This window comes from Eleutherodactylus coqui, chromosome 5, assembly GCF_035609145.1.
Source record: "Eleutherodactylus coqui strain aEleCoq1 chromosome 5, aEleCoq1.hap1, whole genome shotgun sequence".
NCBI lineage: Eukaryota > Metazoa > Chordata > Amphibia > Anura > Eleutherodactylidae > Eleutherodactylus > Eleutherodactylus coqui.
Genome location: NC_089841.1, coordinates 132,950,925 through 132,976,488, shown reverse-complemented (window position 1 = coordinate 132,976,488; position 25,564 = coordinate 132,950,925). Strand labels below are relative to the sequence as shown.

General features: G+C 43.9%; 1 protein-coding gene across 4 annotated transcripts in view; it reads left to right on the top strand.

Annotated features, from left to right (window-relative positions):
* Window positions 1-4,945: 4,945 nt before the first annotated feature.
* The window catches only part of LOC136627787 (golgin subfamily A member 6-like protein 25), a 62,151-nt gene continuing 41,532 nt past the window's right edge, over window positions 4,946-25,564 (top strand). For 2 of the 4 annotated variants that reach the window (XM_066603178.1, XM_066603177.1), the window contains exons 1-6: window positions 4,946-5,005; window positions 12,954-13,026; window positions 14,173-14,264; window positions 16,453-16,516; window positions 21,857-22,840; window positions 25,398-25,484. In XM_066603178.1, the coding sequence (XP_066459275.1) occupies window positions 12,960-13,026; window positions 14,173-14,264; window positions 16,453-16,516; window positions 21,857-22,840; window positions 25,398-25,484 (1,294 nt within the window). In that variant the 5' untranslated portion in view covers window positions 4,946-5,005; window positions 12,954-12,959. The remainder of the gene's footprint in view (window positions 5,006-12,953; window positions 13,027-14,172; window positions 14,265-16,452; window positions 16,517-21,856; window positions 22,841-25,397; window positions 25,485-25,564) is intronic. The other 2 variants (XM_066603179.1, XM_066603180.1) reach the window with 2 other exon arrangements.

Sequence of the window (25,564 nt, the reverse complement as noted above, 5' to 3'; positions counted from 1 at the left end):
CCATTCTGACCAAAGTGTTAGGGGGTGTTGGGACCAGTGGATGTGTGAGGGTACACAAGGCGATCGGGGTCAGGATGCCGTCGACAGACTGCCTGTAGAGAGGATCATCTGATCGTCCAAGTAGCACAAGCAGCTCTAACTTTATTATTGTCCACCATCCAGAGCTAGACGGCACCATCGTTATACAACCCTGTGTCTGTCCAAATCATGTCCAGGTGCTTGGCTGAAGATCATTTGGTCTTCCAGCGCCTATTAAGTGTACTGCCTTTGACACCCACCATCACCTATGTTTGCAATGGTGTCATAAACAACTAAACTGGACTGCTATGGAGTGGAACCAGGTAGTCTTCAGCAACAAATACAAGTGTAGTTTGGGCACTGACGACGGCCGAATTCATGTCTGGAGACCTATGGGGGAAGCACCTCAATCCTGCCTTTGCTGTGGAATGGCACACTGCCCCCTGATGGTCTAGGGGGCCACTGCATATAACAGTCAGTCCCCCCCCAGTAGTGGTACGAGGGACAATGACAGCTCAGCGATATGTTCAGGACATCCTGCAGCCACATCTGTTCCTCTCATGGTGGCTGCCACGAGGCTTGTAGCAGGATAATGCTTGGCGGCATATAGCAAGGGTGTCACAGGAATGTCTCGACAACATTGCCACACTTCTGTGGCTGTCCAGTCACCAGATTTATCACCAATAGAAAATGTATGGGACCATCTGAGATGCCATCTTTGACAGTCTACAAGTTTGCACGATCTAGAGGTTCACTTACAGCAAATGTGGACCAATATGCTGCAGGATATCATATGAATCCTGTATGCCTCCATGCCTGCTGGTATCACATTTTGCATCTATGCTAGAGGCCATACAATAGGGTATTAGAACCTCCATGCCCACCCAATATCACAGTGTATCCAAGCTAGAAGCGGCCCAACAGGGTACTAGAGCCTGCTTGCCACCCATATCACATCTTGTATCCAAGCTAGAGGCGGTACAACAGGGTACTAGAGCCTCCATACCTGACCGTATCACATCTTGTATCCAAGCTAGAGGCAGTACAACAGGGTACTAGAGCCTCCATACCCGCCCATATCACATCTTGTATCCAAGCTAGAGGCAGTACAACAGGGTACTAGAGCCTCCATGTCCACCCGTATCACATCTTACATCTAAGCTAGAGGTGGTACAGCAGGGTACTAGAGCCTCCATGCCCACCCGTATCATATCTTGCATCCAAGCTAGAGGCGGTACAACAGGGTATTAGAGCCTCCATGCCCACTCTATATCACAGTGTATCCAAGTTAGAGGCAGTACAACAGGGTACTAGAGCCTCTATGCCCACGCATATCACATCTTGTATTGAAGCAGGAGGCAGTAAAAAATGGGTACTAGAGCCTCCATGCCCACCCTATCACATCTTGTATCCAAGCTGGAGGCAGTACAACAGGGTACTAGAGCCTCCATGCCCGCCCGTATCACATCTTGTATTCGGGCTGGAGACAGTACACCAGGGTACTAGAGCCTCCATGCCCACCCCTATCACATCTTGCATTCAAGCTAGAGGCGGTAAAACAGGGTACTAGAGCCTTCATGTCCACCCGTATCACATCTTACATCTAAGCTAGAGGTGGTACAACAGGGTACTAGAGCCTCCATGCCCACCCGTATCATATCTTGCATCCAAGCTAGAGGCGGTACAACAGGGTATTAGAGCCTCCATGCCCACTCTATATCACAGTGTATCCAAGCTAGAGGCAGTAGAACAGGGTACTAGAGCCTCTATGCCCACGCATATCACATCTTGTATTGAAGCAGGAGGCAGTATAACAGGGTACTAGAGCCTCCATGCCCGCCCGTATCACATCTTGTTTTCAAGCTGGAGGCAGTACAACAGGGTACTAGAGCCTCCATGCCCACCCCTATCACATCTTGCATCCAAGCTAGAGGCGGTACAACAGGGTACTAGAGCCTCCATGTCCATCCGTATCCCATCTTGTATCCAAGCTAGAGGTGGTACAACAGGGTACTAAAGCCTCCATGCCCGCCCGTATCACATCTTGTATCCAAGCAAGAGGTGGTACAACAGGGTACTAGAGTATCCATGCCCGCCCATATCACATCTTGTATCTAAGCTAGAGGTGGTACAACAGGGTACTAGAGCCTCCATGCCCGCCCATATCACATCTTGTATCCAAGCTGGAGGCAGTACAACAGGGTACTAGAGCCTCCATGTCCATCCGTATCCCATCTTGTATCCAAGCTAGAGGTGGTACAACAGGGTACTAAAGCCTCCATGCCCGCCCATATCACATCTTGCATCCAAGCTAGAGGCGGTACAACAGGGTACTAGAGCCTCCATGCCCACCCCTATCACATCTTGCATCCAAGCTGGAGGGGGTACAACAGGGTACTAGAGCCTCCATGCCCACCCTATCACATCTTGCATCCAAGCTAGAGGTGGCCCAACAGGGTACTAGAGCCTTCATGCCCACCCCTAACACATCTTGCATCCAAGCTAGAGGTGGTACAACAGGGTACTAGAGCCTTCATGCCCACCCCTAACACATCTTGCATCCAAGCTAGTGGTGGTACAACAGGGTACTAGAGCCTCCATGCCCACCCTATCACATCTTGCATCCAAGCTAGAGGTGGCCCAACAGGGTACTAGAGCCTTCATGCCCACCCCTAACACATCTTGCATCCAAGCTAGTGGTGGTACAACAGGGTACTAGAGCCTCCATGCCCACCCATATCACAGTGTATCCAAGCTAGAGGCAGTACAGCAGGGTACTAGCGCCTCCCTTGAAGTGTTCAGTTTTCTGCAATAAATCATCCTTTTGCTCTGATATTACAACGTTACAATCATACATATAAAGTTGCCTGATTTTTTTTTGACAATGAATATACATTCTTCAGAAATTGTAGTTTGTAGTAATCATCAAAAATAGCCTTTTATAGACGTGTTGAAAGATCTGAGGAATTAATAAAGATAGATGTAATCGCTGCATAATTAGGTACAAAACTCCATGTATTAACTCGCCTATGTAAATTGATGCAAAATAATGCCTCCATAGCTTCCCCCATGTTATGCATGCAAATTACACAATATGAGGAAGAACTGAATAATTGATGAATACTGTGATGAAATGATACGGGTAGACTGTCTCCCATCTTTGCGTGTCAGCTATGCTTCCCTGGTATCTGCCACCTTTCTGGTCTGGGAAAAAATGAGAAGATTTAGGCAGACGATTAAAGGGGGTTCTGTCAAAAATACTATTGATGGCCTATCATCAGGATAGGTCACCAACAGTTGATCGGCCGGGGTCCATCACTCAGGACCCCGATCGTTAAGCTGAGCGGGCGTATGCCATTAGCGCCGCGAATACAGAGGCCAGAGCTGAAGCAGTTGAAGTCTCCGCGCCGCCCTAAGTGTAGTGGCCGGTGCTTGTAACTGCAGGCACAGCTTGCACTGATTTCATTGAGACCCCAGCCTGCAGTTACAAGCACCGGCCACTACACAGCGGTCAGCGTTGAGGCTTCCACTCAGGCCTCTGTGTTATTGCGGCCCTGACAGCATGCTCCCGCTCAGCTGATCGGCTGAGGTTCTGAGCGAAGGACCCCAGCCGATCAACTATTGATGACCTATCCTAAAGATGGAAAACCCCTTTAAGCATCTGCCTAAATCTGCAGAGGGAAGATAGGAGTCCCGCGGGGTCCTCGGCCACGGGCAGGGTGGGATGCCGCTGTGGGCTCCCGCATGCAGCATCTGATCTGCCGTGGACATGAGGCTACCTGCACACAGGTGAGTGCAATATTAGGCTGAGAGACTCGGCCCGATCTCACGCTCACCAATGTGAGATTTACCCGCTGTCACAACCGCCTGCTATCACTTCAGGTAAAGTAGTAATCCTTTGGCGCAGCCTTAGCCGTGGTGGAGGATCAGCAAGCGTTACCCATTGTTTTGGATGGTAAACCTCGCCGCGCACGCCGTGTGATGTGTTTCCCTGTCTCATTGAAAACAATAGGCGATACGTTCCGAGGAACACGCAAATAGAAAACATGCCGCCATTTTTTCATGTATATGACTCCATTCAAAAGAATGGGGTTGATAGTCGGGCGATATTATATGGGCTGTGTGACAGCGGGCTCAGGCCGGCTTTACACGGAGGGAATAGACCATTGATTTCAGCGGGCTCAGGCCGGCTTTACACGGAGGGAATAGACCATTGAGTTCAGCGGGCTCAGGCCGGCTTTACACGGAGGGAATAGACCATTGATTTCAGCGGGCTCAGGCCGGCTTTACACGGGGGGAATAGACCATTGATTTCAGCGGGCTCACTCACATTTCTGTATTTTACGCACGCATTTCGGTCACTCAAACAATAGGACATATGAGCGCCAAAGGTCCCCATAGGAGTTAACATGGGGTGCGCAAATGTGCGTGCGATATGCAAGGAGATGCGTGAAACACTGCGTGACAGCGCTGCAGAATCAACACATCTGGTGCTAAGCGGCCATTTCAATCGGTGCGTTTGCTGCGCGCAAATGAAGATGTCTTGCGGGCAGACAAGCCCGTTCAGGGCAGAAATATGCTGCGCTCAGGCGCACATCAGTGGGCTGCTTCCCCTCATCCTCCCGTCCGCGGACAGCTGCAGGACGGAGCGGGAAGCGCTGAGTTCCCGCCGCCGCCATCCCGGCTCCTCGCGAAGCCCGCAGCAGGCAACGGACTCTCCTGTCCAGCCCGCTCCCTGCACGCCTGTCACTCCGCACATCCGCCATACTCCCTCCTCGTCCCCGCTAAACAAGCTCAGTCTGGCGCTCCTGCAACCACCTTCCACAGCGTTGCTAAGCGACAGTAGTAAATCCTGACCAATCCGCCGTGTCGGGCTCTATGGTTACCATGACTACACGGGCCGGGACATCCGGCGTTTGCCGTTGCTAGGAGACGAGTCGTACAACTTTATGGAGCAGTTTGAGAGTCGCGCGGTTCGCCGGATGCAGTGAGTGCAGCGCTGTGGATATACATAATGCACGGGGGCTGCGGGGGGACGTGCGGGCGGAGCGGGGGGACCCCATGTCACTGACCGAGGCCAAGGCTCAGTGGTCTTCATTATTGGAAGGCTATAGTGATGCAAAGGCGGCAGCTGGGCTAAAGGAGCCCACTGATGCGTCTCCGATACGTAATCCCGGTGCTGTGACATCCCTGTACTGATTACCTCTGTCTTGTGACGTCACTGTACTGATTATCTCTGTGCTGGGACATCAATGTACTGATTACCTCTGTGCCGTGACATCACTGTACTGATTACCTCTGTGCCGTGACATCACTGTACTGATTACCTCTGTACTGTGACATCACTTGCATTGTACTGCTGTGTGCTTTATTTCGGAGCCCTGACATCACCGCGGTTCTTAATAATTGGCAGTGACTTCATTATGCTTATTATACTTGTTCTGTGATGTCACTATGCATGCTTCACATAGTGTGACATCACTGTCTGCAATAACCCTTTCCTATTACTTCATAGTGTTTTTTTCTATTTACTATGACATCACTGTGTATCTGTTTTGTGACATCACTGTTATCCCTTCATAGTAGAACTCTGATCACTGTGTGCATCATCCCGGCACTGTGACATCACGGTGTGCATCATCCTAGCATTGTGACATCACTGTGTGCATCATCCCAGCACTGTGACATCACAGTGTGCATCATCCTAGCATTGTTACATCACTGTGTGCATCATCCCAGTACTGTGACATCACTGTGTGCATCATCCCGGCACTGTGACATCACAGTGTGCATCATCCCGGCACTGTGACATCACAGTGTGCATCATCCCGGCACTGTGACATCACAGTGTGCATCATCCTGGCACTGTGACATCACTGTGTGCATTATCCCAGCACTGTGACACTTACTCTGACTATTACATCTCTGCTGTTAGGTCACCTACTGTATGTATTGTGCCTGTGCAGAATACAACTGTTTATTATGTCAGTATTGTGACACCAGTACTATGATGTCACTGTTGATTGTACTGTGACATCACTGTGTTTATTACACGTGCACTGTGATGTCATTGTGTGTATTATTTCTACTGTGACATCACTGGGTTATTATACCTGTGCTGTTATGCCTTTGTGTTATCCTTGTATTGTGATAGCACAGCTTATTATACCTGTACTGTGATGTTTATTACACCTGTATCATAATGGCAGCGCTTATTATCTCGGACAGCACTGCGTTTATTATATGCGTACTGTGATGTTATTGTGTTTTTTTTCTCTGTAGTGTGACATCACTGGGTTATTATCTCTGTAGTGTGATGTCACCTTACTATCCCTGTACAGTAACATCACTGTATTACGTATCCCCGTGCAGACAGCGCTATGTATATGATCAGAGTCTATGAGGTGCAGAAGTGACACTTGAACTAATGTCTCAAGTGACCCAGCAGTCCCTTTGCCACTTAGCAGTTTTCCAAATACTATAAATTACATATAAGGTGGGGACCCTCTAACAGATTTTTCAGTGGGGTCCCGAAATTTTAGATGACGCATCTAATTGTTGCATGCCCTTCAGATCATCCATTGTTACGGTTGATCTGAAAGGGCATGCAACCATATTTTAGGATAAGATTTTTTTCATGGAAGTCGGAAAAATTACCTAGTTTAGACCAGGGCTGCACAACATGCGGCCGGGTGCAGGAATTCTAGCGGCCCAGGCCACGCAGCCTCAGGGATAATGCCCCATGATGTCAGCGCAGCAGTGCTGACAGGATCCACTGCGCACACGGGGCTGCTGACGGCTGTGTGGGGGACTGCAATGCCGTTGTGGTGGGCCGGGAGCTGCCCTTCCAGTAAGAATGGATGGGCCTACCACCGATAGGGGGAGTATGTGGTGGTGAGCCCTCCTTCAGCCGTCAGCGTCTTCACATCACTGGAAGGATAGCGTCAGGTGAGCTGGAGCTTCCAGAATAAAGCTGCAATGTCCTTGCTCTACGGTCACCTGCACACGGGATTGCGGAATCCAGAGCGGACGTCCGCCTCCAGATTCTGCAGGAAATACCGCCCATAGCATGCTGTGGCAAAACAGGATTTCCTCTACATGAGCGGAAATCAATCGCAATTGTTTTTTTTTTTTTCCTGACGCAGAGGAGAAATCACAGCATGCTCCATTTCTGTGCTGATTTCATACGGCTTCCATTTACGTTGCGGAAAGGTCGCGGATTCCGCGTCATCACTAGGCGTAAAAGTAGAGATTAAAAAAATTTGTAAAAAATCTGTATCGCGAGTGTCCGACGGCTCACCGTGCGGACCATTCATAGCACATATAAAAAGACTTCAGGACAGGTACGCGTGGATGCCGGCTGGGCACAGGGCGCATGCGGAATCCAACCCGCCAGTCTGCATCCGACCTTCAGCTGAAGGAGCCACCACCAGGTAACAGAGCTTAGTCCCTGGTTGCCCCTACTGCCCTGCAAAAGAAAGTAGAGGTTAGCATACATATGTAAGAGTACATTAGAATTAAAATAAATCTATTTAGGCTCTGTTCACATCTGCAATCATGGATTCCATTTTCCTATTCTGTCATGGGAACAGGAAAACCAAATGCCAGCTGGAAATATAATCCATCTGATGGAACCAAACGGCCCCTGACGACCCCCTATGTATAAGTACAGTGATATTGCCTGTACTGTAATTATATTCATACAGCGGCCGTCATCAGGTGCTTTTTGGGGTTCAGTCGGACGGATTACATGCCCAGCTGGCATTCAGCTTACTTGTTCCTATGACAGAGTAGGAAAATGGAATGTGTGCCATCAGGCACCCAGTAAATGATATAATAGATCGTGCAGTCATTTAAAAGACTGGCGGCCCGTGTAAGGCCTAGGGCCCACGGACGTGATAGGCTCCGCAAGCTGAATTCTGCAGCAGAGTCCGTCACGGTGCCCCCCAAAGATCCTGTACTCACCTCTGGATCCGCTGCCCAATGTCTCGCATCCTGTTCCGGCGCGCATGCGCAGTACAGCGCATGATGCGCCGGCAGTGTTATGTGATGCGCCGGCAGTGTCATATGACACCCCCACAGCGTCACATGATGCGTCGGCCGCGTCATATAATGCGGGCGTCGGTGGGCGAGGAAGCAGTTTCACGCTATCTTCCACTGTGCTACAGTGGAAGATAGCGTGACAGATGGCTTCCATTGACTGCAATGGAAGCCGTCCGAGCATACGCCCGCAGCAAATAGAACATGCCGCGGGTGATTATGGGTGATTTCACGGGGCGGAATTCCACGGTGGAATTCCGCACCGTGAGCATTGCGCTATTAGGTTCAATAGAACCTAATAGCTGCGGGGCAACGCGGTGGAAACCCGCCTGTGGGAAGGAGGCCTAAAAGGGTCTTTACTTTGTAAATAAATTAACTAATAGATAATTAATAACTTAATAATAAATAATATAATAATAACATAATAAATAATCAATAACATAATAATAACACTTTTATTACCTTTATTTACAAAGTAAAGGCCCTTTTACACGGGCCGCCAGTCTTTTAAACGACTGCACAAGCACTGACATTACCGCTAAGGCTATCTACGCTCGTGCAGAGCATTTAAACTGAAAGGAGAGGGGAGATTAAATTACTGTCCTAAGGTCCCCAGATTTGCCCCCCAATCGGATCTTTATCTGCTTATCTTTCCCAGCTTCGTTGCATGCATCCGTTAGCAAAATGGCGAACACATGCGCAAAAGTCAAGGATTTCCCAGGAAATGTAAAATCTTCCTGCACCCGCAGTTATGCTCAGTACATTAAGCGGCCGTATGCATCGCCACGGCCGGGCTCGTAGCTGGAATTCGCTGCGAGCCTCGGCAAACAGATTTCACCTATGGCCGTGTGAGCCCGGCGTTATTCAGACCGCTACCTGTAATATGTAATTTACAAGAAGCCCCAGGAACACTCACCTTCCTGCAGTTCCAGGAGCAGCTTGTTGAGCGCCTTCTGTGTGAGACCGCCGCACCTCAGCGGGCTTATGAAGATTCACAGAGCGCCACTTTTTTTACCCCATCCCTGCCGCTGAGATCAAGAAATACCCCCCAAAAAGTGCAACTGAGGGGGAGGGATACTTGGTTTTATTGCCCCATGTTCCCATCCCAGCCAGGTCTCCGTAATTACGTAATAATACGCACCGTAACTCAGACGTAACACAGTTTAGGTATGGGGGCTGGTGATTATTTTTAGGGAGTCAATTGTTTTTCTGCACAAGTGGGCAATGGGGGCTGGAATGTATTCAGTTGTGACATGAAATCCAATGGGTGTTCCATCCATTATAGGCTGAGCCATGTGTCCTGTTAGCTGATTGGGGCTACAATGGGTATATTTCTGAACACGGGACAAACGGGGGTATCCATTTTGGGGTGAAAGTCTTCATTTATTTGTGTGCTGTACAAAAATACCTGTTTTTAATGGAGTCTACAATGCCTTCAAGCAAAATGTCTGTTCCGAAAGCCATTGGCTTCTCCTTTCGGTTTGGGCCCCGTTGTGCATAGAGACAGAAGATTAGGGCCACAGCGGGTTTGTTTCTGTACATAGAACAAACAGGGGTATCCATTTTGGGGTGTAAATCCTCATTTTCATGTGCACTATAGAAAAAAACTGCTTTTTAAATGACATATTTGCAAAAAATATGAAATTTTATTTTTTCTCCTCTAAATTGCATTAACTCCTGAAATAAACTGTGGGTTCAAAATGCTCATGACACCTCAGTGAATACATTAAGGGGTGTAGCTTTTAAAATGGGATCATTTGTGGGGGTATCTATCATTCGGACACCTATGAGCCTTTGCAATCCTGACTTGGTGTAGGAAAACAAAATGTTACTCAAAATTTTAATAATCAATGTTAAAGGGGTTGTCCCGCGAAAGCAAGTGGGGTTATACACTTCTGTATGGCCATATTAATGCACTTTGTAATGTACATTGTGCATTAATTATGAGCCATACAGAAGTTATCAGAAGTTATTCACTTACGTGCCATCTAATTTTCAGCGTCTAATCGCCGGATTAGACGCGCTTGCGCAGTCCGGTCTTCTTCTTTTCTGAATGGGGCTGCTCGTGCCGGAGAGCGGCTCCTGGTAGCTCCGCCCCGTCACGTGCCGATTCCAGCCAATCAGGAGGCTGGAATCGGCAATGGACCGCACAGAAGCCCTGCGGTCCACCGAGGGAGAAGATCCCGGCGGCCATCTTCACCAGGTAAGTAAGAAGTCACCGGAGCGCGGGGATTCAGGTAAGCACTGTCCGGTTTTCTTTTTTAACCCCTGCATCGGGTTTGTCTCGCGCCGAACGGGGGGGGCTGTTGAAAAAAAAAAAACCCCGTTTCGGCGCGGGACAACCCCTTTAAGTTTGTACGTCTCCTAAATGGTAAAAAAAAAAAAAAAAAGCCTAAAGTTTTTCAAATGTGCTTCCGGAATAAAGTAAACAGATGGAAATATATATCTTATCAAAAATGTGTACACTATGTTTGCACATATTTGAAATATTGCAATTGAAAATGTGAAAAAAGGACAATTTTTTTAAAACTGTTCCCAATTTTGGCGCTTTTAATAAATATACACATATTCTATCAATCTAATTTGACCACCCAAATGAAGTACAACATGTGGCGATAAAACAATGTCAGAATCACTTGGATATGCAAAACCTTAACAGAGTTATTCAATGTTAAAGTGACACATGTCAGATTTTCAAAATTTGGCTTTGTCACAAAGGCGCAAAAAGGCTTTGTCACTAAGGGGTTAAACTGGCTGAAAATTCAGCTTAAACAACCGCAAATGACAAGTCACCGGGTTTTTTTCCCCCGCATTTACACTGAACGTTACATGGAAATGGGTCTTTAGCTGCTAAAGACCCATCTGCGGCCCCAAGAGGTTTGTCTATTTTTAATGTTGGCCCTTCTGCCCTGCCAAATTGTGCAGGCCTGGTTTAGACCAACCAAACAAATTTCCTTCAGTCACTTTTTTTGTACCAGAGATGTAGAGATTGTGGTAAACGGGCATGATATTGGGTTAAAATTGGTGCAATTATGGCCGGCCCTATAGACAGACCTGTTATTCCATTAGTGCACATGCTGCCATGATCTCCCAGAATTACGTGTGCAACTTAGGTGCTAGAATTGGAATTGCACAATTCAATAGAAAATATGCAAACCAGAAACGTCATTGGACACTACAGGAGCCCCGATACAAAATCTTCTACAAGCCTCTTGCCATGCATTGTAGTTGAATCCCCTTATGTGACTGAGGTACCATCTTGGACTTCACATATTACTTGTGACCCCAACCAGAGCACCTGCTATATGTACGCTCATGTTGTCTACAATAGCTGAAGAAAATATTGTCAACCGTTTCTTACGACCTGTGTGCCAACACACTGGTGGAGTCCAGAAGATAGTACCCTGTATCCTTCAAGTAGGTATATAGGGCAAGGAGCGGGCATTTCAAATTCCCTGCACCAGAAACCTGTGTGTCCATCCAAGCCCAGATTTACAAGCACATTAATATCCGGCACATTAGTCACACAGGACCAACCGGCAGCCTGTTAATTAGTGTTGGTATTTAAGATCTTTGATGGAAAACTAATTAATTCTATCAAATTGAATTGTCATTTTCTATAAAACTGTGAATGGAGTAATTTATGTAATGAGATAAGTGTATCATTGTGATGAGCAGTGAGACTAAATGTCCTGGAGACTGTTGTCTGATGGGTTCACAATTACTGCTTAGACTTCACATGAGGGAATATATTCCACAGGATGATGAATGCATGATGTGTATTTGATTTGGGTGATAACTGTTCTACAATGCTGTGATATTGGTGTTCTTTGGACCTGCAGTGATATTGGTTGTCATTTGGTATTAATGATCTCTCAAGTGTGGATGTTGAGGGCTATGCTAGGGGTAGTGGGTGCAACCACTCCAGTCAGGGGTTGATTGGGAACTGGCTTGCTTTAAGTCTCCATGACAAACATTTAAGCCATGGGTCTCTCGCCCACATAATCACAGCAAGGGCTCTGGGCTCACTGGCAGCTGGGCTCTCGCTGTAATGGCCAGGATCAGAGAAATACCTGTCATTTAACTTCCTAGATGTCATGGACAGTAGCGACCACAGCATCTAGGAGGTTAAACAGAGGAGGGGGTTTCTCTGTCCTTATCGCCCCCCCCCCTCCACAAATGCAACTGCAGGATGATGATGGGTAGCCATGACAGTACGAAGCCCTCCTGGCATGCCACTGTCGTATGCCTATTAGGCTGAACCCTCAGCATCGCCTTGTAGATTGCTTTGCAGTTTTAGACAGTGACTAACTCTTTGGTATACTGAGTATACCAAAGCATTATAATTATAAAAGAATTGAAACAATCACACTGTGCCGTCCCTATTGGGAATAAATAAAAGAATACATATTAATAACGTTTATTAAAATTGTAAAGTTAAAAAAAATATATATTTTTTAAGAGTGAAAAAACACACACACAATATCACTGCAATCGTCATGCCCCATATAATCACCTCAATACTATCATTGTACAAAACTCACTGTACCAAGACCAACATTAAACCCTTGCAATCCAATTTCGGATTCAGGGTTTCCTAGGGGGCTTTCTCTTTCTGCCATTATACAATGGTGCCATCTGCTGGCTAGAGTCAGTACTGCAGTATGTGACATGCTGTAGAGACCCCTCTAAAACAGAGCGGCCAGTTATATACAGTAAGAATACCTTGCCGGACGTCTTCCGACATCAGAGCTGTACAAGCTTCAATCAGAATGTTGGAAGACATCCAACAGTGAATTGGAAAGGATTAACATTGATATTTATTGGTGTTTTTTGACATGAAAGAAGTGTTAATATATTATGATATATAATACAATGTGCATTTTCAACCACAGGACAATATGACTGATACAGCGCAAGACAAAGATGCAGATTTTGAAGATTCAACACAAGAGAATTTTGGAATAAGTAAGGAATGCAATAGAAATTCAATATGTGGTTTGTGATTTACATTGCTATCTCTACCTAAAACAAACAGAACTTCATGATTTATATAAATTATATTTTCTGTTTCTTGCATAGATGTAAGGACTTCTGTACATAGCAGAAGATTGTGCACTGAGCCTGTGCCGTAATGCATGGAGACCATACGGCTCCCAAGTACTGCTATATAGGCTGTGTTGGGGGCCATACAACATGTAGGAAGCTATTATCCCTCAGAAGCATCTTTCTACGGAATATATATGGAATCCAATGGAAGATGCTACTATTTTTTTGCAAACGGGGTCATAATATGGCTATGTGCATGAGTCCTTGTGTGAGCTATAACACAGTACCAGACTTTTACTGTTAAGCTTTTCGTAATCCAATTAATAATATTACAATAGTACACAATTTCTAGAACTGACCATTTTTTTTAAAGGGCTCTTCCAGCAAAAAGCACATTTTTCCATTCCACCCTCACTTACCCGACTGTCACATTCTGGATCTCTCCTGTGTATATCACAGTAACTTCTATGCAGTTCAGCCTCTTGTCTGATTCTTATAATGGACCATCCTAATGTTGACATTTTTTCCTGCTTTCTCTTTCACTAGTCTGTGCTTTCAATCCCATGATGCATCAGCACAAAATCACACGAACCGCTAGAGCCTGTACCATATCTGCTTGTAGAGAGGACAGTCCAATTATCACTACTCTGTAGCATTAGCTAAATTAACTAACAGACCATAAGTATACAGTTAGGAGGCTGAACTGTCATCTCCTCATTATAATTGTGTGACAGGAGTCTCTAATCATCCTCAGTAACTGGCAGGAGTTGATGCCCCTCTCTTAAAACCTTCATTGACTTTTTGAGAGGAACATAAACCCACGTAAATTTTAGATGGTCAGAATGAGATCACATGACTCATTTGAGGAGAAGGACTCCAGGAAGTTTCAGATAGAAAGGAATTACTGACCGAGGTAATACTAGCTAACTTATATGTATATATACTGGGGGGCTAGTTACATAATGAATGGGGGAAAAATGACCAGAGTGGCTCTTTAATGGTTATCAAATTTTGGACTTTACTTTATTAATTGATGTGCTTTTCTAATGTTTGGAACTATCACAGATCTTCAGATGCATCTGCTGTCAAATGACAGGCATAGGGATCATTGTGATTACCTATTGGACACATTAGATGAACAGCTTGACCAACTTCAGGTAAGAATTAAGACAGACCTACATACAGTAAATAAGTAATAAATGACTACAAGATCTTGTACACAGGTGTCAGTATATGTTCTTTGTTACCATGGAGGAACATAGATCTGAGTAGAAGTTGTGGACACAAAGTGGTAGAGTTTCCTCGCTAACAGTTTTTGGCGGTATAGATTTTGGTTTATCAGCGACAGAACTTGTTTTTCGCAATTTGTAAAAAAGTTTGGCAACTGCACTGTGGGTAATGGGAGGTCTGGTTGGGTGGCGTTGATTGAAATCTGCGGCAATGACACATGTGCGTCCTTCACCTGACATGAGGACGATCTCAACATGTTCTGCTTGAGATATCACCATCATTCACATTGCCTGTAATGAAGAAAAATCACTGTGTTAACATGAAAATGAATGAACTTATGATAAAATGAAGGACATCATTGTTTTTATGATGAAATTCTCTGACAGTTCGATATATTACACACCTAGCTTCCCATTGCAAGATTAGAGTTGAATCCAAGATGGCAGCATTTAAAATGGCCATTATAACACATTTCCCCCTACAGCTTGTATGCATTATTTTTTTACATAATCTCCCTCATTTCAATACATTTTGTCTATCTGTCTGCAAGTTTTCATATTCCCTCATCAAAAAATGTTTTAGGCTGAGCCGTGAGCTACGAATGCACTGCTGTCTTCACCTCTTCATCAGATGTGAATCTTTGTCCTCTCAGGGCTTCTTTAAGGGCACCCAACAGGTGATAGTCTGATGGAGCAAGATCAGGACTAAAGGGAGGATACTTTAGTACCTCAAAAAAAATCAGTTCACATGCACACTTAATGTTCTCATCGGATGTGGGTGGACATCCAGCTCCTTCTTCATCGCTGACCCTTGTGCTATCTTCCTTGAACTTCTTGATCCATTCATACACACTTCTTCACCACAAAGCAGCCATTTTTTCTTGCAGAAATTAACTCTTGTAAGACGTTCAAACCTGCCCAGCAGTGACTGGGGAGACAGCGACCTACAACAGAAAGCGTTGAGAAGACACTGTGGCCAACAGAACTTTTATTGTAACTGAAGCATGGATAATTTTTGACTCGCCTTCGTAAATAACAGTATTTCGTAGAAGTGAATAAGCCCCACCCAGAATAAATAGCCATAGATGTCCACTGGCTTTTTGAACACCTCAGCCAGGAAATTAACTGGTGCCCATGTAGAGGCGGGCTTGGAGTAAATACACATCCATTATGGCTGATTGGCCGACTGGGGGAAACACCTCCCTGTCGGCCAATCAGTCCATGCACTACAAGAGATGTTGTAGAAGGTTTTTGAAGAAGGGCACATCACACGCTAAGTTCAACAACACCTGAGGGACCATCTTCAGTGACAGGAAGAAAGCAGCATAAATGTCTATCATCTGTAAATCCATGTGAGTCTTCCACATAGGGAAGTGCAGTTTATGGACTGCTTGTATACCATTGTTTATTACATTCACACCAAACCATAAGTTGTAAAAGATGATAAAAATCCTGCAATACGTCTGGAGCAAAGGTCGAATGACAGGGTGCATATGCCGAAGGCGTTGGCTAGGGCTTACGTCATGATGTCACCCCATCTCCATTTCTTGATTGCGGTTGGTGCTCCTCAACAGTTTCTTCTCTATTATACATTATATGTTTTTATGTCTTAGTTTATAAATTTCAAAGGTCTCCTGATTGGCATCACTTTTCCTTTCCTTTTTAATTATTTTTTGATATGGGCCATGAAGATAAATACCAATATCCAGCAGTTACAATACTCTGAAGAGTATCGGTGATCGGATGTTTAGTTTGAGTTGGATGTCTGCATTTTTGTATCTGAGCAAAATAAAATGCTTAAATTTAAAAAATTATTTAGATCAAGAGAAATATCTGTTCGTGTAGTCAGCGGGGTCCATTCAGGTTCACCAGTATCTGTTTAGAAGTACATGGTAGCCATGACGTTAATGTAAACTCCAATAGACTTAAACCTTTAGAAAGGACATAGACCTCATCTGCTCAAAATAGATCTTCGGAATAAAGACAAGGCTGCAGTAAGACTTTCAGACCGATGTTTGCCTGTGGTAATGGATACTGACATCTTCTGTATTTCCTTGGTTGTGAATTTGTAATCATCTCCCTGAGAGAAATCCATTGCTGTCTTTTTGCTTTTTAGTCACAATGTAGTTTCAAGACTCCACTGAGAAATCCTGACAATACCAAAGACACAAGGCCAACAGGTAAGACCTTTAGAGTATCCCAGCCTACCAAAAATAACAACATGGCATCTATTAATGTCACAATTGATGGGTCTGTTCTGTCCTGTCAAACTTTGAGTTCAAATAAAAGTGGCATCTTACAGTAAGTTTGGTCTGTTTCCCATCTAACTTCCATATATAACCTGGTCCCACCATTGTCTAACTAAATGGAAATTAGACTACCATAGACATATACTCTATGCTTTTCCAAGTTTGGTTCTTTAAAACAGAAAGGGTATAAAGAAATATGCCTGAACAAAGTGCCTGTAAAAAAAATTACCAATATATCAATTTACAGAGCCAATGCTTTCAATGGGAGCATTATCAACATACTGTAGCTCAGAGATGTGGAAGACTATAATGTGTATTCTGGAAATTTATGACACCCATTAGAGTGCTGCAATGTCTACACTGTACTATTTAGAGCGGATCTTACCTCCCGGATTACCATTCATCTCAAGTGAAATTTCAATTTAATAGATAGCAATCATAGAGGTAAAAAGCTTACTAAGAGGAGATTTATTTAGATTGGAATCTCATACTTCAGTCCTAACTTGAAGTTCATCGTGTGAAATATACCTAATTTATTAAGAGACACTTTTAATAACTTTGGTGCATCATGGACTGTTCTAAAAAAAATACAAAATGAAATCTATGTGTTACATTTGTGCAGGGCGTTAGTACGGCACGCTTCACGGACGTCACCAACACGTAAAACGACGATGGATCAATGTAGATATATGTTACCAAAATGCAGGAAACACAAAATATTGCAAATAATGGTATCAGAATTACAGGAAAGGGAACACTATCCCTAACTAACTTTGGTGTAGCAGAACCTACCTAGAAGCAGGGCGATCACTCCAATAGGGGCAACTCCAAGTCAGGAACGTAGAAGGCCTAGTCTGCCCCTAGATGGAGGATAGGGAATATTCAGATGGAAAGAGCTATGTATATAACACTTTACTTGGTAGAAGTGAATAAACCCCACTCAGAATAAATAGCCATATGTACTTCGCTGACAGAAGTCTTCTGCTTAACCAAACATCTCAGGGAGGACAATAATCGGCGCCCATGTAGAGGCGGGCTCAGAATAAATGCACTTCCATTCTGGCTGATTAGTGGGGACATCTCCCCGTGGGCTAATCAGTCCATATGTGACAAGAAATGTTGTAGCAGGGTTGTAAAGAAAGGTAGATTATACACTGCACCCACTGAGAGATTTCCGGGACCTTCTGCAGAGGTCCCTGAAAAATGCACAGAATGACAAGGCGCATATGCTGAAGTCATCGTTACGTCGTTCAGGGCTGACAATGCAATGTAACCCCAGCTCCACTATCTGATTGCTGATAGCAATACTATGTTTGTTATGAGCAGGTGTAGATTGGTTCTTTAGTGTGCACCATTTTTTGTATTTAATAATGATAAATGATCTATTGGGAACTTTCTGTCTCTCACAACGTCTGGTTAACTCTGACTCCAACATATATATATACACTTGGGAACTATATATGCTAAAATACTGGTGCTAAACCAATGATAAATTCCCCTTAGTATATTCTAATCCATATGACTTCTAGGGCTGTAACAGTTTGGGGCACGAGGCTGGAGCTTCAGGTATAATGACCACAGGTCCAGAGAGTAGTCAAGGATGAGCCAGAAATCAGCAATGAGAGGTCTCGGTTTGCAGTACAAATGGATGAGGCGGGTAGCGTAGTCAGAGAGGAGGTCAGTATCAGGAGATCTGCCAGAAATAGTGGAGGAACAGGCAATTTTTGAGCTTGCTCAAACAGTGCTGTGAAGCAGAATCATCACGTGCTCGTGCAGTGGCAGGGTCATGCTTTTATAATGAGCCTAATCAGTGACATAGTTGGGGTCAGGACCTGGAGGCAGGAACTAAATAACTGATCATGAAACAAGGCTGATAACAATGCAAGGGTCCTGTCCACAGACTGGATGGCTCAGTAGTGAGAGCCACTAACTGGAGAGCAGAACGTCCCCGGTTCAATTCCTAACAGGGGCTCTTTCAGGAGATGTACTCAATGCTGTTGCCTAATCTCATCGAGGTTACCTTCATATATTATAGTACTATGCAATGGTTTTCATGTAAAATCTTATAGAAAGGTTTTTGCACCCTTCTCAAATTCAAATTATAATAAGCTTTTAGTGCATTGCTACAGTTTATCAGGGGGGGGGGGGGGGGGGTTAAGAAACAGGCCGTAGCATGTGCGAATGTCCAGCTGTTCCATACTTAGTAACAAATACAAACCACCTTTTTTAAAAGCCTTCAAACCAGTCTTTACATTCTTGTTTTAGTTCCTCCACTCTACATTGCCGAATGTGTCTAATTTAAAAAGATTCGCTAATTCAAAGGTTCTGAAAAATGTGAAAAGAATTCATCGTTAGGTCAGGTTCACATGTAGTGTTGCATAATATTTCACACATTTTTTCCGAAACGTAGAATGTGGCATCTGTACCAAAACTCCACCACAATTGAAAGATGGAGAAGCAGCACGCCAGGGGATGTCTTCATAACACTGCTTTGAAGACATCCCCTGGCGTGCTGCTTCTCCATCTTTCAATTGAGTGCATATTACACTGATCCAGGATCCAGGATCGTTTTGGAGCGGGCACCAACTTTTCAAGATACTCCTCCCTTGAGATCAAGAGGTATTGCGAGTGCTGTGATCAATCAGTGTTTCAAAACTCCACCACAAAATGCAGTGCAATTAATTTTTTTCCATATAAATATATAGTCTTCTCTAATACAAGATCCCATAGAGCCCTGATAAATATCAAGCCGAAGATTATCTCTAGGCTGCCATCTAGTGGCAATTTGTAACATAGTAAATAATGCTGAGTGCACATTTGTCCTTACTCTAGGATGCTGCCAGACCTTCATACTTTTTGTTGCAGTTTTTGAAGCCAAAACAAGGAGTGAATTCAAAAAGAGGAGAAATAGTGACTGTCCTTTATACTTTCCCTCCTTTTATGATCCAGGAGTGATAATGGCTTCAAAAACTGCATCAAAAATCCTAAACAAAACCCGCAACAGCATCCTTGAATGGAATATTGTTCACCAAGCGGGACCCTGTGATCACATTCAGGTTTTTGTTTTTAAATAAATAAACAGTTTGAATGCAGAAATTTGTGAAAGCGTTAGATTTCCATATGTAATATATACAAGGTCAGCAGTATGTGCGGCATTTCCTCCCAGCATTTTACTCTTTATCAATAGCCAGATTGCACTCATCTTTCTTAGGGTATGTTTACAAGGCGAAATTCACTGCCCAGTTTTCTGCATGAATTCTGCCTCCAAAAACCATGGCAAAATGTGTGTTTTTGGTGTGGATGCACTTGTGGATTTAGCCCTGTAAATGTGCATAATCTACAACCAGATACTGACATATTTTAGTTTGTTTTTGCATCATCAAGAACTGCCATGTCACTTCTTTATGCGTAAATCTTATTTTCCACGTCAGAATGCAACACATGGATTTTGGCAATTGACGGCTAAATCCGCATATCGATCCACGGCAGAAACATATGGCAGCGGTTTTTAGAGGCAGAATTCACATGTGAACACACCATTAGGCTTCCTTCATACATGATGTCTGAGCTGTGGAAAGTCTGCTGTTGGATTTCTGCAGCTGATCATAGTTAACTAGCTTTGGAGAATTTGTTTCGGTTTTTGTAGGGGATTTTGTATATGCACTTAAGTTTTTATATGCAAATTTTCTGCTGCGGAATGTGTTGCTTTTTTGTGATATGGTGGTGATCGTTCCTGCACTGACCTCAAACTTGCAAACTTTATTTTCAAACCTCAACAAACACAGATTTTCAAGCAGATTCAGTGCATTTCAGCAGTAGAAATGCTTCAAAATGCTTAACAAAATTTGTGGATTTTGGTGCAGATTTTATGTTTCTCATTGATCTGTATGGAGGATATCCACAGCAGACATGTGCAACATAAAAAGACATGCTGCAGATTTTAAAAAGGAGATTTGTCATTTCTCATGCACTTGCCTTGTACTCTAAATGCTGCGGAATTTCCACGGCGATTCAGCTACTCCCTTTCTCTGAAAAATAAGCCCTACCCTAAAAATAAGCCCTACCCCGATTGTGGGGGGATTTTTGAGGAGGCTTTAAATATAAGCCCTAGCTGCAGGTCCTTCCCGCTGTTCTCCAGAGCTCCGACGCGCTTCTTGCAGTCCTCATTCGCACACAGAAGATCACTTCCTGGTTACATAAATCCAGGAAGCGATGGCTCTGATTGGTTCTTAAGCGCTGCTTAGCCAATGAGTGCAGTGTTAAATTAACCAATGTGATGGCTGTGATTAGTTCATTGGGCACTGCATTGATTGGCTGAGCAGTGGTCGAAGAACCAATCACAGCCATCGTGTTGTAGAAACAGGATTTATGTGTTAGCCAATCAATGCCGTGGCTTAGCACGTCAGAACTCCGGAGAGCAGTGGGCGGGACCTGGACCGATTCTGCTAGGTAAGTATAATAAGACATCCCCCAAAATGAAGACCTAGCACCTCTTTTGGGTCAAAAATTAATATAAGACAGGGTCATATTTTCAGGGAAACACAGTAGCGGAAATTTTACAGCATTCTGCCTGTGTGAAGACAGCCTTACTATCTATAAGAAAGGGCAGTTTTCAATATGACAATAACCTTTAGACATACATAACCTAGTAACATAGTATGTAAGGCTGTATGAAGCTAAAATCCAAGAAACTATTGGGCTGTGTAAACAGGCAGTCATTCATCTATGAACGACTGCCTGTTTGTAGTGAATGGAGGCAGGCAGCAAGAAGAGATCTCTGTCCCTCGCCACCTCCATTCTCTGAACGACTATCTCTCCTTGTGAAAGCTATTGCATTTAAAGGGACCTTTGTTAATGTAGAACAGATTAAATATCTACTTATAAGATACAGAATTGGAAAATGCAGAAAAGTACTATCATATTCCATTAACTGGCAAATCACTCAGTAGCATTGTCCTAAAAAGAACCTTTTACAGTTCATATGCCTTTAGTGAACTAAGTCTGTTAACTCAACAATCATTTCTGATGTGATTGCAGTGTTGCATTATTGATACAGTCACACAGTCCAAACTACACATAAGAAGTAAAGCATAGTGATGTACTACTAATGCATGATGACAAATGTAGGAAACGCGTTCAGGTTTAGTGTGTGCATTTTCATGTGCCTCATTTAATAATGCCCGGATTCATGAGACCTTTGGAACTGTACATGGAGAACCTAGAACAACAGTAACTATGTGTTATCTTACACCTTCTCCATCTCTTGTGCAGATGAACAGCAACTACATGAAGTCAATGCTTCTAAGTCTAAGGATGAAGCTACATCTGATAATAGACAGCAAAAGAGAGATACGGACAGTAGGAAGGAGGAGTACAAATGGAGGCTATCCCAGCTACTAGGGTCTCAACAGACAGAGGGCGAAGAATACCAGAGTGACACCAACTCTGCGGAGAGTGTGTGCACAGAGGATTTTGCTGTAAAGTTTAGACAACGAATGGTCGAACCGGTAGTAAGTTCAGAGGCTCATAAAAATGCACAGTACAACACTGGGAAAACTACTGTAGATTACCTTGAAAGTGTATCACTACTACTTCCATCATCCGAGGAAAGCCCGGGAGACCATTTAAACACAGCTAGGAGAGAAGACATCCTTCAGCAGTTCAAAGAGGAGTTGGAGGATGATTTGCAAGCTGATCTTGCCAAAAATGCAGATGATCAAGCTTCAGGCAGAAGCCGAGGGAGAAAAGATAGTATTGAGTCATTAGGTGGACAGATATCAAGGCTAAGCCAAACAAATCATTCTCCGTTTTCAAGCCTACAGAGTATGGAGAGAAGTTCTGTTGTAAGCCACTTGTCATCCAGAGGTGCTGAAGAGGACCAGCCAACTCTTCATACTGGGAACTCCATTGCAAGAGACAACATGAGCAGGACTGAACTTCCAGAATCAACCAGCGATCCGGCTGCCAAGGAGTTGAATGCATATCCATATGAGGAGCAGAGACGTACTTTAGATGATGATCGAATTGAGTGTAATATGATGAATCTGATGACCAGTACTACTGACACGGGAAGTGCCGGTTGTCCTACAGACCCAATGGATGCAGGCTGGATGAAGAGATCGGAAAGATTTAAGAATGTTCATCCAATTCCCTCAAAAGAATGTGCCAGGGGTACAGTCTATAAACTGTCTGACATGAATGTGCTGCCAAATTGTATGGACAGGAAGCATGACGCTGGAGCAACTCCATTACCAAGTAAGAAATCATTAAACGGTGGAACAGAAATGGGCCAAGCAAACTGAACTGTTAGTTTAAGTAGGTCATACAGTAGGTCATACTAATAATGTTATACTGATTATTATCTATTTTAGAGCATCGCTAATTCCAGGGCATTGTACATACGAAAACAGGGATTTAAATACATTACAAATGAAGAACAGGAACAATAGATATGAATTAAATGAGTTCCAGGCTTGTACAGGAGAGAGGACCCTGCCCGCGAGGCCATACAGTCTACAAGGAGAGGGAAGGAGACAGTAGGCAAGGGCAGAGGGTGATCATATAGTGGTGTCATAAGGGTTACTGTAGATTGTAGGCTTTTCTGAAGAGGTGAGTTTTTAGGTTGCTTTTGAAGATTTTCAAGGTGATGTAAAATCTGAAGTGTTGGGCTAGAGAGTTTCAGAGTATAGGTGACGCATGGGAGAAACCCTGGAGAGGATTGTGTGAGGAAAAGACTCGGAAGTGTATAAAAGGAAGTCTTGTGAGCACTGGAGATTAGGTGGGAGGAGGTTCAAGATGTATGGAGAATCTATGATATTGTATGGCGGGAGTATTATTCAAAGGGTTGATTTTAAAGGGGTGGGTATTCACATTTCAGATTTTCATAGTAGAGATGGGAATCCACTTCAATAGTTGCCTGCCGCCCGGCTAGTAACTACGGAAGCAGTGGACGCTTCAGCGCCGTGCTGTTTGCGTAGCTCCCATTGAAGTGAATAGAAGCTATGGAAACCGTGTAGCATAGTGCGCTACACTGTTTCCCTAACTCAGAGAGGTAAGCAAACAGATGTTTCTGACTGGTGGTTGGAGACAGATGGCTGGGGTTTCCCACCTTGCCATGAAAAGCTGAGATGGAAACACCCCTCTAAAGGGAACTTGTCAGGTGCCTAAATCTGCCCTGGCTATAGGCAGCACAGTATTATGACAGACGCGGATTTCACCTCTGGCCGCTACTATACCATACTGCTTGCACCAGGGCAGCATAGGGGACCTGATAGGCTCATTTTAGGCAGGACAAAGACACATACTTACATGTCTATTCAATACATGTACAAATAATATTGCTTCTTTGATAACAAAATACCTTTTTGTTACTGAGAGAAATCTGCCCCTTTGGTCTGAGAAGTTGCATTTGGCTGATGTCACAGCAATGTATTTTCTAGGGACTACAATGTGACTTTAACATTGTTGTGATTTTTGCTGTCATGCATGCTATATAAAGACTCCCTTTTTAGCATAGATCGCACCAGACCCTAGTGTAAATAGTGCCAAAAGGTAGATGCTGTGTGCGAGTGTAGAATCTCACTGCCTCAGGGTCTGAAAATCTTCAAGACTCCCAAGAGAAGGAACAATCGGACCACAGACTTGAAATAGGATGCAGATAAAAATTCTTATTTTATTCCATTTGATGTAAAAAAAGGTTCCGCGTACTAACAAAAATGTAGTATTCCAGATACAGACAAGAGTGCAGACAGATGTATACAAAGATGTGCCAACAGCTTACTCTATCAAGCTAAAATTGCCCCCCAAAGGCGTCCATAGCCTTTATCCCTATGTAGAAGCTGTGTCATGACCTGTGTATGAAAGGCATCTCAGAAATATTGATGTAATGCTATTTAGTGGAGGTGATGACTGCTAAAGAGGGTTTATAGGTTATTAAAGGTGTTTTCTGTGGAAAATACTATTGAGGACCTATCCTTAGGATACGTCATAGTTGATCGGTGGGAGTCTGTCGCTCAGGACAGTAACCAAGATGATCAACTATTGATGACCCATCCTGAGTATAGGCCATCAATAGTACTTTCCACGGAAAATCCCTTTATATTAAGTGATTCACAAAATTTTTATCCCTGCACTGTGGATGTTTACTTATAAAAGACATGCACAATACTACTGATAAGTGCCCAATAGTCATCCCAGTGACTTATCATTACTGTGCTTTCACAGGAGTTATAGTCACTTTGTGAATGGCGGTGGAGCGCACCAGATATCTCGTCCAGCCAACTGCTTCCACTCATTGTGAGCAGGCAGTCTTTCAAAGACGAACAACTGCCTGTTTACACTGAGCGAGAAATTGATTATTAGTGACCTGAAACAAAGTGACTATTGAGTCATTTCTCGCTGAGTCCTCCATCGGCTCCCTAGTTTACACGGGACAACTATTGCTGTAAATCGCTTGTTTCAGCAAATGTTTTGATCGATAGTTGTCCTGTGTAAAGCCACCCGTAGATCCTACATGGATCCGCATGTTTTTTTCCTCATCACTAGATACCATAACACTCACCACACATTTTATTAGTCATCAATGCAGAAATGCAGGTACTTCCAAAGGGTTCACTCACTTTTTTGTGCAACTGTATAATTAGTGATTATTATGCAGCGTTAACTTACCAATATTTATAATGCAGTTAGAACATATCTGATTGTATGTAAAAAATCTTTTTTTTAACATTTTGTCCACCATACATCTCCTATTTAGGATTAGACTCTGTATTTGTGGGTCACATTTTTTATGTGCCTGATCATATTTCCACAGAGCAAAGTGATGTGGAAGATCTGATGCCTGCGGCCTCCTCATTGACAGAGGGTAACAAAAGTTCTTCTCTATACAAGCATGTAGCTGGTATGTAACGAGTTAATCCAAGCCTTTGAAGCATTTCTTAAAATGCTTAGCAAAGTTATTTTTCTTGCCTTAAAGGGAAT